General features: G+C 39.4%; 1 protein-coding gene across 1 annotated transcript in view; it reads right to left on the bottom strand.

Annotated features, from left to right (window-relative positions):
* The window catches only part of DNAH7 (dynein axonemal heavy chain 7), a 259,815-nt gene that overhangs the window by 229,380 nt on the left and 9,536 nt on the right, over nucleotides 1-20,899 (bottom strand). Inside the window, 3 exon segments of the mRNA XM_086366894.1 lie at nucleotides 2,831-2,978; nucleotides 3,715-3,823; nucleotides 8,929-8,991. Of these exon segments, the coding sequence (XP_086223020.1) occupies nucleotides 2,831-2,978; nucleotides 3,715-3,823; nucleotides 8,929-8,991 (320 nt within the window).

Here is a 20,899-nt window from a genome sequence, read left to right as displayed (position 1 = left end):
ACCACCCTAATGGCAGAAAGCAAAAAGGAACTAAAGAACCTCTTGATGAAGATGAAAGAGGAGAGTGAAAAAGCTGGCTTAAAACTCAACATTCAAAAAAGTAAGATCATGGCATCTGGTCCCATCACTTCATAGCAAAGAGATGGAATAAAATGGAAACAGTGACAGAGTTTATTTTCTTGGACTCCAAAATGACTGCAGAGGGTGACTGAAGCCATGAAATTAAAAGATGCTTGCTCCTTGGAAGAAAAGCTATGATAAACCTAGAAAGTGTATTAAAAAGCACAGACATCACTTTGCTGACAAAGGACTGTCTAAAAGCTACGATTTTTCCATAGTCATGTACAGATTTGACAGTTGGACCATAAAGAATGCTGAGCACCAAAGAACAGATGCTTTCAAACTGTGGTGTTGGAAAAGACTCTTGAGTCCCTTGGACAGCAAGGAGATCAAACCAGCCAATCCTAAAGGAAATCAATCCTGAATATTCATTGGAAGTACTGATAGCTAAAGCTCCGATACTTTGGCCACCTGATGGGAAGAACTGACTCATTGGAAAAGACCCTGATGCTGGGAAAGATTGAGGGTAGAAGAAGGGGACAACAGAGGATGAGATGGTTGGATGGCATTACTGACTCAATGGACGTGAGTTTTATGGCTAAAAAGATACTTCTGTTTCTTACAACTCGGCAGAAAAGATAATCTGAAAAATCTCCCTGTACAATTCTATAAACACTGAATGTCACAAAGTTCCTTTGAATGCATAGCCAAGTTCTCAAGGAAAAAGGAAATACTCAGGAGGAAAAAGACGGAATGATAAGGCAGAGAACAGCCAAGCCCTGAGGTTACAGCTGCCCTTGTGGGAGAGAGCCTTGGACTTTAATGTTCATGTAGGTCAGGAGATGACTTTGTAGGCTAGAGTTAAATGGAAAATTCAAACCCACACCCCTGTATAAAGCTGCAACCCCAAATAGGCTCTATCTTCAACCAGGGGAGGGCCAAAAATGACAGGCACAGGAACGTAGTGTCAAAAAGACCGTCTGTTTTGACCAGGACACTGGGAAGTGAAAGAGTCGCTTCTAAGAATTTGTAACCAGAGGCCTACCCACCCATGGCTTGAAGTGTTGATTTTACAGTTTGTGTGATCTGAGAGAGCTTAACTGAAAAAAGGTGGTATAAGTGGGCCAAGCTGGTAATGTCCAGTGGTGCCTGGCAAAAGCCAACTCCTAGCCACTCCACAGAGGCGCCTGCCTGGGTTCTAACTGCACAGGAGCCCACGAGACTGCCTTCCTTTCGTAGCACACAGTGACCACTGCCCTCCCCTCAAGATGCCTATCCAGCCAGTAAGATGTCACATGGGGACAGTAAAACGGGGCTTTCCTGGGAGTGACAGTGTAATGTGTCACTAAACTCTTTTCACAAATGGCAACGTGTGCACCTTGAGTCATACTGAAAGAAACGGGCTACTGAACAACTAGCACCAAGCAATGGAAAAACAAAACAACAAAAAAAACAGGCAAAGAGGAACTGGTAACTTGCATCTGTACTGCACCCTGTAAACAGATCTGCACTTTAGACTGGGCAAGCCCTGCCCTGACCATGCTGTTGATCACTTTACCGCAGTTCCTTCCTTTTATGCACAAAAAGATCTACAACTACAGGGAACTCACCTCATCACCTGAATAAAACAAGATGGGGGAAAAAACTGCCCTAAATCTTCCACCAACCACCATACCTAAAACCAGAAAGCCCATTGAGCCCATTCTCTCAACCAATAACAAGTATTAATATTGACACCTGACAGAAGAAATTTTCACATATTGAGGTTCAGGGAAGTCATTCTGGCTTATACATGATTTGGCTTGAACTTCATGCTAACTCTCAACAGCCTGTCTTATGCCCTACCAAACATGCGTTGTACATCTGTTTTAATCATTAAAGAGAAGACTGAATTTCTTAAAGAGAAGACTGAATTTAAAAATCTAAATGGAGTAACTGTTTCAGGCATTTAAAACTGAGCCAGGTGCATGTGGTTTCAGACATATTCCCGCATAACTGAGGACCTGTATTTTCTGAACTGTTATCAACCTCAAGGATACCACCAGTTATGCTCAAAGAAGGCAATGGCACCCCACTCCAGTACTCTTGCCTGGAAGATCCCATGGACGGAGGAGCCTGGTAGGCTGCAGTCCATGGGGTCACGAAGAGTCGGACACGACTGAGCGATTTCACTTTCACTTTTCACTTTCATGCATTAGAGAAGGAAATGGCAACCCGCTCCAGTGTTCTTGCCTGGAGAATCCCATCTGTGGGCTGCCATCTGTGGGGTCGCACAGAGTTGGACATGACTGAAGCGACGCAGCAGCAGCTGTCAGCTACAATTCCTTGTAACTATGCAACTATTCTGTACCCCAACCAATCCTTACTGAACAAGCATCCTTCCTTTTTGCCAGTTCCAAATATAATTCTTGATTTTTGCCTTTTTAAGCCTCCCCCATTTTGTAGTCTAGAGGACTACGAATTCAGATGCATATTGAATCTGCATCTCCCAGACTATAGTCCTAAATTTGGCTTGAGTAAAACTCTCTTCTACCCCTATTACAGAATTTCACTGATCATTCTCATCAGCATACCTTTTCAGCTCATGATATTTAAAAATGGGACACCTTAATAGAGTTAAGCTTAATCTTTCATTATTTATAACCTAACCTCATTTCAACAAGGCTTTCAGGAATCCTTAGAGATGCACAGAATTCTTGTAATTTTAGATTAAAGAGTTTCCAAGGACTCTAACTAGGGTAACACACATTGGTTAGCTCACAGAACTTACATGATGACATTAACAAGGGTGCTTCTGAAGTTCTCTCGTTCTTTATGTGGAGATTTGCTCTTTCCTCTGGAAGTAGATGGTCCAGCATGACTATCATCAATCTGGTCAAGTAACCTGCCCTTTTTCCCAAAGCGTTCCTTGTATTCAGCTTGAATTAAGAAAAAAAAAAAAAAAGTGTAAATTAGTCATCTTTAAAAGTAAGTTAAAATGTTTAAGAGGTTAAAATAAAACACTGAAGTATCTTTTAATGAAAAAACTACATTCTTTAAGTTCTTAAGTAACCACATTTCCTTTCTTGAAGTTAAACTAATCTCAATCTCCTTTGATGCCATCATAATAGAAAGCTTTATTTCAAGAATACTCAATTAATTTTATATTTTGATAAATGCAAATAAACTCAAATTTTCAACGATTTTGCATAGAACCTTCTTAAAATCATTATAAACACAGAATGTAAAATTATTTTAGCAAATTTAAAGAACTATGAGGAAAAGATGTTAACATTTACTGTAATCAATCTAATAAGTCAAAATAAAAATATTAATGTAAATAATTTAGAAGTAATGTTTACAACCTATTACAATCCCCCTTAGAAAAAATATTAGTCTTTGACACAGAGGCAAATTCTGAAAACAGTTACTCAAAGTTTTATTATAAACATTGCAATTCCTAAAATATCAGCCTTTATAGCATTTGCAATAGTCTGAAACAACTAAGACGTGAAATCAAGTATTTTCTGAGGAAACACTTTTGGGGTAAATTTTTCCATTTGATATAAACATAATTATAACTTTCCACTTTCATTGCTTTAACTACATGTTGTGATTTTTTTTTTCCCTCCAGGAAATTTCTTTAAACCTAAGACAGAATATTAGAGTTCTTACCATATGACTGTTCATTTTTAACACTAAACTGCTCTGGAATATCTTCATCCTGCTTTACATTCAAATGGAACGATGGAGCTGCCTGCTGCCACTGGGGCTTTGTACTCACCTGAAATATGAAATTTTAGATAGCATCAACAAAACAAGATAGAAAAAAGGCTTTTTTTTTCATGAAATGCATAAGAATGTATAAACACAGACATTTTCTCCAACAAATTAGGACATCTTATATTCTTTGCAGCCAAACTTGAAGAAGCTCTGTACAATCAGTAAAAACAAGACCGGGAGCTGACTGTAGCTCAGATCATGAACTCCTTATTGCCAAATTCAGACTTAAATTGAAGAAAGTAGGGAAAACCATTAGACCATTCAGGTATGACCTAAGTCAAATCGCTTATGATTATACAGTGGAAGTGACAAATAGATTCAAGGGATGAGATTTTTAGAGCGCCTGAAGAACTATAGACAGAGGTTCATGATGTTGTACAGGAGGCAGGGATCAAGACCATCCCCAAGAAAAAGAAACGCAAAAAACCCAAACGGCTGTCTGAGGAACCCTTACAAATAGCTGTGAAAAGAAGAGAAGTGAAAGGCAAAAGAGAAAAGAAAAGATATAAGTATCTAAATACAGAGTTCCAAAGAATAGCAAGGAGAGATAAGAAAGCCTTCCTCAGCGATCAGTGCAAAGAAATAGAGGAAAATAATAGAATGGGAAAGACTAGAGGTCTCTTCATGAAAATTAGAGAAACAAAGGGAACATTTCATGCAAAGATGGGCACAGTAAAGGACAGAAATGGTATGGGCCTAACAGAAGCAGAAGATATTAAGAAGCGGTGGCAAGAATACACAGAAGTATACAAAAAAAATCTTCACGACCCAGATAATCATGATGGTATGATCACTCACCTAGAGCCAGACATCCTGGAATGTGAAGTCTAGTGGGCCTTAGGAAACATCACTATGAACAAAGCTGGTGGAGGTGATGGAATTCCAGTTGAGCTATTTCAAATCCTAAAAGATGATGCTGTGAAAGTGCTGCACTCAATATGCCAGCAAATTTGGAAAACTCAGCAGTGGCCACAGGACTGGGAAAGGTCAGTTTTCATTCCAATCCCAAAGAAAGGCAATGCCAAAGAATATTCAAACTACCACACAATTGCACTCATCTCACACACTAGTAAAGTAATGCTCAAAATTATCTAACCCAGGCTTCAATAGTACATGAACCATGAACTTCCAGATGTTCAAGCTGGTTTTAGAAAAGGCAGAGGAATCAGAGATCAAATTGCCAACATCCACTGGATCATCGAAAAAGCAAGAGAGTTCCAGAAAAAAATCTACTTCTGCTTTATTGACTATGCCAAAGCCTTTGATTGTGTGGATCACAAAAAAATATGGAAAATTATTAAAGAGATGGACATACCAGACCACCTGACCTGCCTCCTGAGAAACCTGTATTCAGGTTAGGAAGCAACAATTAGAACTAGACATGGAAGAAAAAGAAGTATGTCAAGGCTGTATATTGTCAACCTGCTTATTTAACTTATATGCAGAGTACATCATGAGAAATGCTGGGCTGGATGAAGCACAAGCTGGAATCAAGATTGCCAGGAGAAATGTCAGGAACCTCAGATATGCAGATGACACCACCCTTATGGCAGAAAGTGAAGAAGAATTAAAGAGCCTCTTGATGAAAGTGAAAGAGGAGAGTGAAAAGTTGGCTTAAAACTCAACATTCAGAAAACTAAGATCATGGTATCTGGTCCCATCACTTCATGGCAAATAGATGGGGAAACAGTGGCAGACTTCATTATTGGGGGCTCCAAAATCACTGCAGATGGTGACTGTAGCCATGAAATTAAAAGATGCTTGCTCCTGGGAAGAAAAGTTATGACCAACTTAGACAGCATATTAGAAAGGTGAGACATTACTTTGCCAACAAAGGTCCATCTAGTCAAAGCTGTGGTTTTTCCAGTAGTCTATGGATGTGAGAGTCAGACTATAAAGAAAGCTGAGCGCCAAAGAATTGATCCTTTTGAACTGTGGTATTGGAGAAGATGCTTAAGAGTCCCTTAGATTGCAAGGAGATCCAACCAGTCCAACCTAAAGGAAATCAGTCCTGAATATTCATTGGAAGGACTGATGCTGAAGCTGAAAACTCCAATACTTTGGCCATCTGATGTGAATAACCAACTCTTTTGAAAAGACCCTGATGCTGGGAAAGATTGAAGGTGGGAGGAGAAGGGGACAACAGAGGATGAGATGGTTGGATGGCATCACCAACTCAATGGACATGAGCTTGAGTAAACTCTGAGAGTTGGTGATGGACAGGGAGGCCTGGCATGTTGCAGTCCATGGGATCTCAAAGAGTCAGACATGACTGAGTGACTGAACTGAACTGAAAGAAGGCATAAACACACAACAGCAAATCACATTAAAGCCTGTGAATGGCATGGTGTGTGACATTTGGAATACATTAGCAAGTGCTCGCTCTGCTGTTGGTTTGATATGGGTGCCTATTACCTAACATGGGTGTTTATTCCACAGAGTTTACTCAGCCCCAGACATTGGCAAGTGATTTTTCAGCCTTCTATCTTGCTGGACCCCAATGCTAATGAGTTTCTCTACATTCCAGCTCCAGAGGATCTTCCTATTCTCATGACTTTATCAACTAGATTACCCTGGCAACTCACACGTTCATTCTATCATTTAAGGCAGGGGTCATAAATTCTTATACCTACACAGTTCTGGCAAGTATCATAAAAGAGGGAGTAAAGCTAGTGATGATAGCTAATCAGCACCCAGCTTCAGTGCTAGGAAACGTTACAGGGCCTTGGGGACTGTGGCCTAGGGAGAAAACCTCTGTCTTAAAAAAATGCAACAGATAATTAGCTCGAGCCAGCTACTACAATGCCAGAATACAGACCCACTATTGCTAGAACCTACGGCTCTTCAAGAAACCCAGATGGGCAGCCTTTGAAGTAAAATGTACTTATTTTTAAGCACTGACAATTGAATCTGTGTCTTCCTTTCATATTCAGAACTTGATAGCCCATGTTTGCACTGGCTTTTAGTTTTACTCTTCCCAATCCTTTATTGCTACTTTTAAATAAACTACCTGCACACAAATCCTTTTTTCAAGCTCTTCTTTCATAGGAAAGTAAGCTAAGACAGTAAGTCAATGCTTTTCCATCCTTTCATCTGCCTTGCCAATCTTCTGCTGTGATCTTGCTCCATAAAGGATTTCAGGTGAGTGAGATGTTCACAAAGGTTTAGAATCAGGTCCCCAGCTCAGAGAGGATCAGAGCCCCCAGCACTGGGTCACCCTTGATTTCAACAACAAGGATCACCACCAGAAACAAAGGCCTGGAATGAAAATCACTACTACAGTAGTTTTAACTACTGCTGGAAAATTTTATCCAAGAACAAATTTTAATATTCAAATAAAAGTTTCTTAGTTGTTTGTCAGTGAACTTTTTAAAATCTCTTAAAAATATGATCTCCCCTAAAACACATAAAACTCAAAGAAGGCTGAAAAATGCAAGATATGGCCAAATAAGAACATGAAACCAGGTTTAAATAGCCGAAAAAAGCATTTCAGACTAGTATATGCCAATGACAAGAAGGGATTAGTATTCAACTCAGCCACTGACTAGTAAGTCAGAAAATTTTAATTGAGTTTACATCTCTAAACCTGTATACTAACAAGATGCAACAAACTGAGGGTAATTTTGTTTTTAAATTTATTAAATTTTAAACATGTGTCTAGGGGAACCCCAGATCAGGGTGGCTGGAGCCCAGCAGCTGCGGACGGCAGGGCCCTGGCCCTCACAGGCAGAGAGGGTGTAGACACATAAACTGAGCTGAGAACGTGTGGTGAGGCGATGCGCAGCAGCAGGGGCTGATTTTAAAAAAAAAAAAATAAATAAATAAACATGTGTCTATTCCATTTCAAGTCCTGTATTTTAAGCTAGAAAATTTAAGATAGATTTTATAGAACCACAGAAAAGATATGCCTCAATCCTATAGAACTTGGCAGCATAATCTGGCATTATTAAAAAAATTTTCAGTTAAAATGTATATTTTGAAATGTTCATTTACTTTATCTAAGAATAGTAAGTCAAGTTTTATAAGTGAAAAACATCCTCCATCTTAAATTATCAGGAATCTTTCTGTATAAAGCAACATAAATTCAATTTTATTAGTTTGTTCTCAGCTTTTAAAATATCTTTCAAAAAATAATCATTTGGACGAAATTTGAGAGTATTATACTAAGTGAAATATGCCAGACATCAAAAGATAAATACTGTATGATTCTACTTACATGAGGTACCTAGAATAGGAAAATACATAGAGACAGAAAGAATGCTGGTTGCTGTGGACTGAGGAGAGGGCAAAACAGAGAGTTAGTGTCTAATGGGTAGAGTTTCAGTTTGGCAATATAAAAAGAGTTCTGAAGACGGATGGTGGTGATGGCTGTACAACAATACAACTGTGCTTAATATTAATGAACTATAGATTAAAAACAGTTTAAATGATCAGTTGTATGTTATGCATATTTTATCACAATTTAAAAAAAACAACATTATTTGCACTGAACCTCCACTTAAGCTCAACTTCCAGGAGTTACAAGAGCACACTGAATGTCATTAAATTCAATGTAACTACTAAATGGAAAAATTTATTACAGTCAAGTATATCTTTCCCAGTACTTGTCAACTGAAAATGTTTGTTAACTGCCTCTTCCACAGAACAATGACAATTTATAATCATAATGATAAATTTTAAAAAGATGGTAAATTTCAGTGTTGGAAGATGCATCTCAAAAATCAATAACCCTTCTTACTTTCAAACTCAGAAACTGAGGCTCAGAGATGTATGTGACTCCCTTAGATGGCAGAGTCATTAGTGACAAGACATAACCCCCAGCTTCACTCCCTAATTCCAACACTGAAATATTTCTGCTAGACCACCTTGGAAACATTTCTATCCAGAATATTCAAATATTCAGTAGAGAATAGTAGGAAATTATAGGTTACATTTATTAAGATAGTTATTTTTTATTTTATGTGCACCTCAGAATTTCTCAAACAGAAAATAATCAAATTGAGCACAAAATTAAAAATCATAATTTTAGTTACTTATTTACGAGTTTGAAAACGAATAACATTTTAAAAAGGGCTAAAACCCAATGGGAGTGTACATGTAAATTACCGTAGCCAATTGTGGTAAAATTCTTCCTGGTGTCTTAGGTTTTTCTTTGCTGGCTGATTTATCCTACATGCAAAAAAAAAAAAAAAGGTTTACTCTGTTAGAGCTAAAACTTATTCTCACAATCAAATTTTAGAGTAAAGCACTTAGTATCCAAAATATTCATTCAAAGGCATACTCTACTATTTTTTTAAATTCTCAATGTTTGTCTTGGAATATGGCAAGGCAAGAAAGGAAAATCGTATCCAACAATACCTATCAGAAAGCTTTAAAAATGTGCAAAGCCTCTGGTCCATTACATCATCTCCTTGGAATTTATCTGAATCTCATTAGTGTCCAGGTCTTACTCTGCTCCATCTCCCTTCTCTATCACTAAAATACCATTTTTGTCCTCTGATAACCAGAATGCTCCACTTACTAAGCTGATAGTGTATTCAGGTTAACGTATCCTCAAGTTACTGGAAGTAACATGTACTTCTTAGCAGCAACTTTCAGGAAAAAGTGCTGATCGTTTGAGTAGAGTATGATTCCATGGTAGGAATTTCACTTAGTAAGAGAAGGCACTATCGAGAATCATACTTCCATCTATAAAGCAGATAATATAAGTTGTGCTAATTCATGTTGATCTATGGCGGAAACCAAAACAATTTAATATTGTAAAGCAATTATCCCTTAATTAAAAATAAATAAATTTAAAAATACATATATGTTATGCTTTTTGCTAATGGTCATTTTATTTGCTCTCAGCTCCAAATCTACCCTTTTTGCCTTCCTTTGTGATTCTTGAACAGGACTCTGAACATCTGTCTTTTGCCAACCAGAACTAATAAAAGGTATCAAAACAACTCTGTGAGAGGAGGGGACTCTCTTTCTGGTTCCAGGGTTTTATCATTGTTTCCATGGTATGGCTGCCAGTTAGCATCCTTGCCCATGGGCACCTTCCCAGCCTGTGGTGTGTGGCTGACCCAGTGGCAGACCCCCTCCAGCAGGGTGGCAGGTTTTCATGGGCATCCCTAAGGGCAGCTTTCCAGAAAGTTGCCCTTACATGGCAGAGGGAGATTTCCTTTCAAATTCTTCCACATGCAAGCACATGGTTTTCTTACCTCCCAGCCTAAGCCTACAAAACTTCAGCAAATGCCTTTGCCACCCAGGTGGGCCACAGCCATTTCCTCTCCAAGAGATCTTAATGTAGGCTTCAGAGAAGGAATGTATCTTCCAAGTCTCTTCCCTGAGCCTCTCTCCCACAGTCCCAGAAGGAATGGCTTTGTATCTGCCATTTCTATGTTTTCAGCTACACTATCCAAAACAGCATCCATTAGCCACCTGGAGCCACTGACCACCTGAAATATGGCTCATATGAAGTGAGATGTGTTTAACAGTATAGATTTTGAAGATACAGTACACAGTACAAAAATAATTTTAATTATCTTGTCAATCTTTATATTGATGAGAATATATTTTATATTGATCACACCATGTGCTATGTATTGAGAAGTTTACAAAAATTACCTCATTCAGTTCTCTTTACAGCTCTGTGAGTAAGTAGTGTACCACTTTTGTGAGTATTGCATGCATGAGGACTTTTTAAAAAAATATTTATTTTTCTGCATCATATGGGATCTTTCGTCGTGGTGCATGGATTCTCTAGTCATGGCACAGTGGCTTAGTTGCTCTGGGGAATGTGGGGTCTTAGTTCCCGACCAGGGATTGAGCCCACATCCCGTGCATTGCAAGGCAGATTTTTAACGACTGGACCACCAGGGAAGTCTCCATGAGGACTTTTCAATGAGGTAGTCTCTGCCTCCACAAAGTACACAGTTCAGTCAGTGTTAAAAATTATATGCTTTCATGCAGGATAGGAGATGGTGTGGAACACAGTATTCAAAGAAACTTCCAAAATGAGAAAGGATGGAAACTTAGCCTTGAGTCTCAACTGCATCTCCCAGAGTGGCAGCAACAAGCTTACTGAAGACAGAGTAGCAGCAACAAGCTTACTGAAGACAGCAACAAGCAACAACAGTAGCACAAATGATTATTTGGGAGGGGATATTGGGGTTGATGGTGAAGTAGAAGGTATGACAATTTTCTTATTCAGTTCAGTTCAGTTCAGTTCAGTCATTCAGTCATGTCCTACTCTTTGTGACCCCATGAACCGCAGCACGCCAGGCCTCCCTGTCCATCACCAACTCCCAGAGTTCACTCAAAGTCATGTCCATTGAGTCGGTGATGCCATCCAGCCATCTCATCCTCTGTCGTCCCCTTCTCCTCCTGCCCCCAATCCCTCCCAGCATCAGAGTCTTTTCCAATGAGTCAACTCTTCGCATGAGATGGCCAAAGTACTGGAGTTTCAGCTTTAGCATCATTCCTTCCAAAGAAATCCCAGGGCTGATCTCCTTCAGAATGGACTGGTTGGATCTCCTTGCAGTCCAAGGGACTCTCAAGAGTCTTCTCCAACACCACAGTTCAAATATTAGAAAATGATTTACTGAATTCCTACCATGTGTCGAGCTCTCTTTAAGGCACTGGATATGGACAAAACAAAGTCCCTCCCCTGGTGGAGCTTACATTCTAGTGGGGATAGAGATAGCTACTTTAGAATAAATATAACACAATTTCAGGAAGCGGTAAGTACAAAGGAAACAATAAAACTGGGTAAAGGGATTGAGTGCGGAAAGACAGAGAAGCACTTGGTTAGATTACGGTAGTGAGGCCTCTTTTCAGACATTTTGTTTGAGTAAAGATGTAAATCAGGGACAAGAAAGGGCTGGATAGGGTTGCTGCTATATTATAGAAGACATGGGCTTGGAGGCTTGATCGGCCTGGCTGGCAGCAGAGAACCATCACTGTCTCCTCTTGGAGTAACCTCCAGTCCCGGTTTGCTGGAGACAGTCCCGGTTCACACCTCTTACCTAAGCATTAGCAGTAGCACTTGCACCCTCAATGGCATCACAGTTTGTGTGATAAATTACACCATCGTGGTATTTATCACGCAATGACACACAAAGGTGTATTAACCGTCCTGGTAGCAATAAATAAGGTCAGTGAGAAGGAAACCAGAGTCATTACCAAGGATAGTTCAACAGCTTTTAATAAACCAGGCAATAGGAGATAATGGACCTTGATTTGCAGAAAATGCTAGCGACTGAAGGTCACATAACCTTGTTAAGACACAGCTCTGAACCTCTGCTCCCCTGGTCAGAAAGATCAAAAGGCCCTGTATTAAAGTAAACACAAGTCTTCATCTTGGTTTTCAAAGCCTCCTCAATATGCTCTAAACTTTTCACTTCTCAGCATCTGTTATAGTTACTTCATAGCCTTGTAACTCTAATCAGCCAATGAAAAGTGACCACCACATCAGGTAGTTTAAGAAGAGGTGTGCCTCATTCATAGCAGTCTCATTCCTGCCACAGCCAGTGAGGAGGCAAGTGTTTCTGCCAGTGTTGCTATAAGGTGAAGGAGAGCTAACTGATTCTCATCTGACTTCACATGATCAAGGGGTAATCTCTGTTAGGTTAAGTCTCTGAGATTTGAGGGTCTGTCTGTTATTTCAGCTAGTATTAAGTACCCTAACAGAGCCACCAATGTGTCTCTCAATATCCCTGTTAAAATCAACACTTTCTTCAAGACCAATACTAAATTTAGATTTTTAAAAAAACCCTCCAATTGCAGGTGAGCAATTTTTAAATATGTATAGCACTCTCTTGGTAATTCTCTTATTGTTTAAATTCTGTCTGAAATATAATTTGTGTATGTATTTATCCTGCTCTCCTACCCTGATAATCTGCTCCATCTCGGCCTACTAATAATTCAGTCTTACAGAGTTGGATAAACTGACCTTAAAATAATTGACTTTATCATAATAAAAATTATAAATTGGTTAACCAAGCCTTTAAAAAGTAAAGAGAAAGGAATTAGGGCCAAAATGGCAGAGCAGGAAAACCCTGAGATCACCTCCTGCCATGGGCACACCAAAATCACAAATAGTTACAGAACTCTCAATGAGAATGACCTGAAGACTTATAGAAACATATTCTGCAACTAAAGATATAAAGAAGAAACCACAATAAGGCATGTATGAGGGACAGAGATGTTACATAGTCAAGTGACTCACAAAAAGGAGAATAATCTCAATTGCAGAGATTCTCCTGAAGGAATCTCTCTGAGCTCTGTATGAGGCTCTCCAGCCAAGAGGTCCTCCAACCAGTGAGGCAAGCCCCTGGAATGTTTGGCTTTAAAGGCCAGCATACTTGTTTTTGGGAGAGCCAGAAGGCTCTAGGAAACCAGACTTTACTCTTAAAGGATACATGCAAAATCTCACACTCTCCAAGGCCCAGGGCTGAAGCAATAATTTGAAAGGAGCCTAAGTCAGACCCACTTACTGATACCAGACAGCCTTCCAGAGAGGAAGGAGGCAACTGGGACTCAACTTGGAGACACAAATGCTGGTGACAGCCATTTTGGGGAGCTCATTCTACCATAAGGACATTGGTGCTAGCAAGTGCTGTTGTAGAACCCTCCCTCTAGCTTACCAGCACTGGTACACAGCCTCACCCACCAGCAGACTAGATGCCATCAACCCCTTTCAGCTCCCAGCCACCTAGAAATTTGGCCCTAGCCATCAGAGGGGCCCAGGAACTGGACCACTCACCATCAGGCAGACATCAGATCCCAGATCCTGGACCTTGCAGACAGACACATCAAGAACTGGCTTTACCCACCAGGGAGGCAGCATTAACACTGGGACCTGGCCTCACCCACCAGTGGAGCCAACAGCAACTCTGGGACCCTCAAAGCCAGAGATCCTGAGATGTAACTCCAACCACCAGTCGACCAGCACTAGCAACATTACACTGCCTCACTCAACAGCAAATGAACACCAGTCCCAGGAGCACCCTCAGTCCTGGAACCTTGCCCACAAGTAGGCTGATATTAGCTCTGGGACACCAAGACTTGCAGCCAGCCCCCCTCAAGACCCCACTCCACCCACCAGTGGGCTGGCACTAGCTCCAGGACTGCCTGGAGCTGTGCAACCAGCCTTCTCATGACCCAGCCCTGTCCACCAGTTGTTGGCAGCCTCCATACTTGGTAGGGCCTGGCAACCAATCAGTCTGGAGAAGAGGTAGTCAGTAGCCACCCTGCCATGGTAGAAGGGCCCACATAGCCCACACAGAGGGCACCCTAGAGCACTGAGCTCTTGTGACCAGAGATGAGTATGCTGCTGGGCCTCACAGGGGATCTCCTACATAAGGCCACTTCTCCAAGATTGGGGAAAGTATCAAACTTACCAATTATATAGAAATAAAAATACAGAATTAGGCAAAATTAGGAGACAGATGATATAGAGGAATAGATCAACACTAGATGACAGAGTAATGGAAATCATTCAAGCTGAAAAGCAAAAAAGTTTTCAATAAGAAGTTTATGAGTTTAATGTTGTTCTCCAGGACAACATTAAATTTACCAACACTCACATTATAGGGGTCCCAGAATAAAAGAGAAAGAAGAGAACACATTTGAAGACATAATAGCCAAAAACTTTCTTAATCTGGGAAAGGAAATAGACATTCAGGTCCAGGAAGCACAGAGAGTCTCAAACAAGATCAACCCAAAGAGAGGGCCTCAACATTACACACTGTAAATTAAAATGGAAAAAAAATTAAAGATAGAATATTAAAAGCATCAAGGGAAAGGCAACTAGTTATAGATAAGGGAACTCTCATAAGGCTATCAACTGACTTTTCAGCAGAAACTCTGCAGGCCAGAAGAGAGATGGCATGATACAGTTAAATGGATGAAAGGGGAAAAAAGCCTACAACCAAGAATACTTTATGTGGCAGAGTCATCAATCAGATTTGAGTGAGAGATCAGTTTTACATACAAGCAAAAACTAAAAAGAGTTCAGCATCACAAAACTGACTTTATAAGAAATGTTAAAGGGAGTTCTTTAAGTGAAATATGAAATAATGAAAGGAAAAAAATCACATACACAGTGAAGAAAGATCAACCACTTACAAAAGTAGAAGGAAGACTAAAAGGTAAAATAGTGAGATTGAAAGTAATGATAATAGGATAATAGTAAGGGACTTTACGACCTGACTTAATCAATGGACAGATCATCCAGACAGAAAAAGTAATAAGGAGACACTGGCCTTAAACAATACATTAGACCAGATGGACTTAATAGATCATATATATAGAACACTCCAACCAAAAGCAGCAGAATACACATTCTTTCTAAGTGCATATGGAACATTTGCCAGGATATATATCACATGCTAGGCCACAAAACAAGTTCCTATAACTTAAAGAAGAATGAAATCATATCAAGCATCTTTTCTGATCATAACTGTAGGAGTCTAGAAATCAATTATAAGGAAAAAAAACTGAAAGAAAACCCCACAAATACATGGAAGCTAAACAATATGCTACTAAACAACCAATGAGCCACTAAAGAATCAAAGAGGAAATAAAAAGTACCTGGAGACTAATGAAAATGAAAACACAATCCAAAATCTATGAAACACAGAAAAAGCAATTCTAAGAGACAGGTTTATAGCAATACAAGCCAACCTCAGGAAATAAGAAAACCTCAGCAAACAACCTAACCTTATACCTAAAGAATAGAAAAAGAATAAACCCAAAATTAATAGAAGAAAAAAAAAACAATGATTAGAGCAGAAAAATACAAAATAGTTCAGTTGCTCAGTCATGTCCGACTCTTTGTGACTGCATGGACTGCAGCACACCAGACTTCCCTGTCCATCACCAACTCCCAAATCCTACTCAAACTCATGTCCATTGCGTCGATGATGCCATCCAACCATCTCATCCTCTGTCCCCTTCTCCTCCTGCCTTCAGTCTTTCCCAGCCTCAGGGTCTTTTCCAATGAGTCAGTTCTTTGCATCAGGTGGCAAAGGTATTGGAGTTTCAGCTTCAGCATCAGTCCTTCCAATGAATATTCAGGACTGATTTCCTTTAGGATGGACTGATTGGATCTCCTTGCAGTCCAAGGGACTCTCAAGAGTCTTTTCCAACACCACAGTTCAAAAGCATCAACTCTTTAGCACTCAGCTTTATTTATAGTCCAACTCTCGCATCCATACATGACTACTGGAAAAACCATAGCTTTGACTAGACAGACCTTTACAAAACAGACTCAGAAAAAAACAAAAAATAGAAAGGATCAATGAAACTAAGAATTTTTATCTTTGAAAAGATAAAATTGATCAACCTTTAGCCAAATTCATCAAGAAATATATAAATAAAATCAGAAAATATAAAAATAATATAAAATAATATAAAATCAGAAATATAAATAAAATCAGGCCCAATAAAATCAGAAATGAAAAATAAGTTATAACATATCACAGAAATACAAAGGATCACAAGAGATTACTATGAACTGTTACATGCCAATAAAATGGACAATCTAGAAATGTACAATCTCCCAAGACTGAATGGAAGAAATGGAAAATTTAAACAGACCAATTACCAGTAATGAAACTGAATCAGTGATAAAACAGAAATTCTTCCAAACAAAATCCTGGACCAGGCAGCTTCACAAGTCAATACCAAACATTTAAAGAAGAATCCGTACCCATTTTCTCAAACTATTCCAAAAAATTGCAGAAGGAATACCTTCAAACTCATTCTAATGAGGTCAGTATCACCCTGATAACCAATCCAGCACAAAAAAGAAAGACACCACAAAAAAGAAAATTACAGGTCAATATCACTGATGAATATAGATGTAAAAGTCCTCATCAAAATTTTAGCAAACCAAATTCAACAATACAGTAAAAGAGTCATATACCATTAACAAGTGGGACTTATCCTGGGGATGCTAGGATGGTTCAGTATTTGCAAAATCAATCAACATGATACACATTAGCAAACTGAATAAAAACCATATGATCATCTCAATAGGTGCAGAAAAAAAGTCTTGGACAAAATTCAACATCCATTTATGATAAAAACTCTCAAAGTGGGTGCAGAATGAATATAAGTGAAAGTGTTAGTCACTCAGCGATGTCTGACTCTTTGCAACCCCATGGACTGTAGCCTGCCAGGTTCCTCTGTCCATGGAATTCTCCAGGCAAGAATACTGGAGTGGGTAGCCATTCCCTTCTCCAGGGGATCTTCCCAACCCATGGATCAAACCAAGGTCTCCTGCATTGCAGGTGGATTCTTTACCATCTGGGCCACCAGAGAATATGCCTCAACATAATAAAGGCCATGTATGACAAGCACACAGCTAACATCATACTCAACAGTGAAAAGCTGAAAGAACTTCCTCTAAGATTAGGAAAAAGACAAGGTTGCCCACTCTCTCCACTTTTATTCCACATAGTATTGGGAGTTCTAACCACATCAATCAGACAAGAAAAGAAATCCTAATTGGAAAAGGAAGAATGGAAACTCACTGTTTGCAGGCGAGATGATACTATGTATAGAAAATTGTAAAGATGCTACCAAAAATTACTAAAACTCAATGAATTTGGTAAAGTTGCAGAATACAAAATTAATACAGAAATCTGCTGTTTCTATACACTAAAAAACCATCAGAAAGAGAATTTAAGTAAACAATATTTTTACAATGCAATGAAAGAATAAAATATATGAGAATAAGTATAAGGAGGCAGAAGACTTGTACTTGGAAACTGCAAGACACTGATAAGAAACTGAAGACAAGGAAATGCAAAGATACACCATGCTCATGAGTGTGACTGGACCAAACTAACTCCTTTTTGTCAACTCTAACTTAGGCCCACTGTCCAACCCCCTCTCCTTTATATAGGATTAAGCTTTAGCCTAATTCACAAGGAATATGCCCAAGCCAGATGAATTCCCATTTAACTTTTACCTTTGTCTTCGTCTGATACCTGAAAACTGGAGCTATGTTTTTGCTGACACAGATGGTTAATGGTCATAAGACATCCAGGTGGAGGGAAAATCCCCAGTTCCCATTTGTGTTGACATGCTTCTCTCCAGTAGTCAGATTCTGTCTTTGGCTTTGGTCCTTTTAAACTCCCCCGCACCCTTTCAGTGGTCTAAGTGCACCTGTGAATGCCTCTAGACCATTTGTTCAATATTTCCTGCCTGTGTGTAAGATACCCACAATATACTTCCTACCTGCACTTAATGAATTGCCTGCCTCATTTTCAACCTCAAAGTTTCTTCTCAGTTTATAAGGTATTATTCAGTATCTCTGATTCCCAATATCATGGATTGGAAGAATTGTTTTATGTGGAAACACAAAAGACCCTGAAGAGCCAAAACAATCTAAAGAAAGAACAAAGCTAGAGGTATCACATTCTGTTATTTCAAATTGCACTGTGTGTCTGTTTTTGACTACTGTAGTTTTACAGTGCATTCAATTGAAACAACATTCAATTAATCTACAGCAAAGGAGGCAAAAATATGCAAAGGGGAAAGGCAGTCTCTTCAATAAACAATATTAGGAAACTGAACAAAGGAATCAAACAGGACTACTTTCTCATACAATATAAAAGAAAAACTCAAAATGTATTTAAAGACATAAATATAAGATCTGAAACCGTAAAACTTCTAGAAGAAACCATAGGTAGCATGCCTTTTGACACCAGTCTTAGTGATACATATATATATTTTTTCTATGTTTCCTCAGGCAAGGGAAACAAAAGCAAAAATAAACAAGTGGAGCTACATCAAACTAAGATGCTTTTGCACAGCAAAGGAAACTATGAACAAATGGAAGGCCTCTCACTTCCAAAATCAGAGAATTTGTTTGTAAATGATGTATCCAATAAGAAATTAATATCCAAAATATACAAGGAACTTATAAAACTCAATGCTAAAAAACAAATAACCCAACTTTTAAAATGGGCAGAGGACCTGAATAAACATTTGTCCAAAAAAGATGTACAAAACAAGATTCCCCTATGACCCACCTCCTAGAGTAATGGAAATAAAAACAAAAATAAACAACTGGGACCTAATTAAACTTAAAAGCTTTTGCACAGCAAAGAAAACTATAAACTAGGGGAAAGACAACCCTCAGAATGGGAAAAATAATAGCAAATGAAACAACTGTCAAAGGATTAATTTCAAAAATATACAAGCAACACATACAAATCAATACCAGAAAAACAAACAACCCAATCAAAAAGTGGGCAGAAGACCCAAACAGACATTTCTCCAAAGAACACATACAGATGGCTAGTAAACAGATGAAAAGATGTTCAACATCACTCATTATTCAGTTCAGTTCTGTTCACTCAGTCGTGTCCGACTCTTTGTGACCCCATGAACCGCAGCATGCCAGGCCTCCCTGTCCATCACCAACTCTTGGAGTCTACCCAAACTCATGTCCATTGAGTCCGTGATGCCATCTAACCATCTCATCCTCTGTTGTCCCCTTCTCCTCCCGCCTTCAATCTTTCCCAACATCAGGGTCTTTTCCAATGAGTCAGCTATTCGCATCAGGTGGACAAAATACTGGCGTTTCAGCTTCAACATCAGTCCTTCCAATGAACACCCAGGACTGATCTCCTTTAGGATGGACTGGTTGGATCTCCTTGCAGTCCAAGGGACTCTCAAGAGTCTTCTCCAACACCACAGTTCAAAAGCATCAATTCTTCGGCACTCAGCTTTCTTTATAGTCCAACTCTCACATCCAAACATGATGACTGGAAAAACCATAGCCTTGACTAGATGGACTTTGTTGACAAAGTAATGTCTCTGCTTTTTAATATGCTGTCTAGGTTGGTCATAACTTTCCTTCCAAGGAGTAAGCGTCTTTTAATTTCATGGCTGCAATCACCATCTGCAGTGATTTTGGAGCCCCAAAAAATAAAGTCACTCATCATTAGAGAAATGCAAATCAAAACTACAGTGAGATACTACCTCACACGGTCAGAACGGCCCTCATCAAAAAATCTACAAACAACGCATGCTGGAGAGGGTATGGAGAAAAGGGAACCCTCTTGCACTATTGGTGGGAATGTAAATTGATACAGCCACTATGAAGAACAGTGTGGAAATTCCTTTAAAAACTAGGAATAAAACCAACATATGACCCAGCAATCCACTCTGAGGCATATACCCTGAGAAAACCAAAATTGAAAAAGACACATAATGCTCATTGCATTTATTTACAATGGCTAAAACATGGAAGCAACCTAGATGTCCATCCACAGTGAATGGATAAAGAAGCTGTGGTACATATATACAATGGAATATTACTCAGCAAGAAAAAGGACTACATTTGAGTCAGTCCTAATGAGATGGATGAACCTAGAGTCTCTTGTACAGAGTGAAGTAAGTCAGGAAGAGCAAAACAAATATTACATACTAACACACATATATGGAATCTAGAAAGATGGTACTGATGAACCTATTTGCAGAGCAGCAATGGACAGAGAACAGGACAATGAACATATGAACACAGCTGCAGGGGGAGGAAGGAGAGGGTGAGATATATGCAGTTGTATCTCAACAACATAGGAAGTGAAGAAGAAGGAAGTGAAAGAAAACCGCAATGAGCTTCAAACAATACTTCCCAAAGAACAAACACCAAATTAGGTGACTGTTTCATGCATATACCATGGTATACCACAAATGACTCTGTTTTCTTTAATCCCCAGTAGGCTATAGGGTATAAAGGGAAACAAGGGCAAAACATATATGAGCTAAAAGTGCAACAGGTGTCCTCAGAGTGAAAGGCTTCCCTTTGGAGAGAATGCTACTGCTGCTGCTAAGTCGCTTCAGTCATGTCCGACTCTGTGCGACCCCATAGACTGCAGCCCACTAGGCTCCCCCGTCCCTGGGATTCTCCAGGCAAGAATAGTGGAGTGGGTTGTCATTTCCTTCTCCAATGCATGAAAGTGAAAAGTGAAAGTGAAGTCGCTCAGTCGTGTCCGACTCCCAGCAACCCCATGGACTGCAGCCCACCAGGCTCCCCCGTCCCTGGGATTCTCCAGGCAAGAACACTGGA

This window comes from Bos grunniens, chromosome 2, assembly GCF_055505025.1.
Source record: "Bos grunniens cultivar Pamir isolate PY7600 chromosome 2, Bosgru_T2T1.0, whole genome shotgun sequence".
In the NCBI taxonomy this organism is placed as follows: Eukaryota; Metazoa; Chordata; class Mammalia; order Artiodactyla; family Bovidae; genus Bos; species Bos grunniens.
Note: the sequence above shows the minus strand (reverse complement) of the source record. Positions and strands in the feature narration are given on the sequence as shown.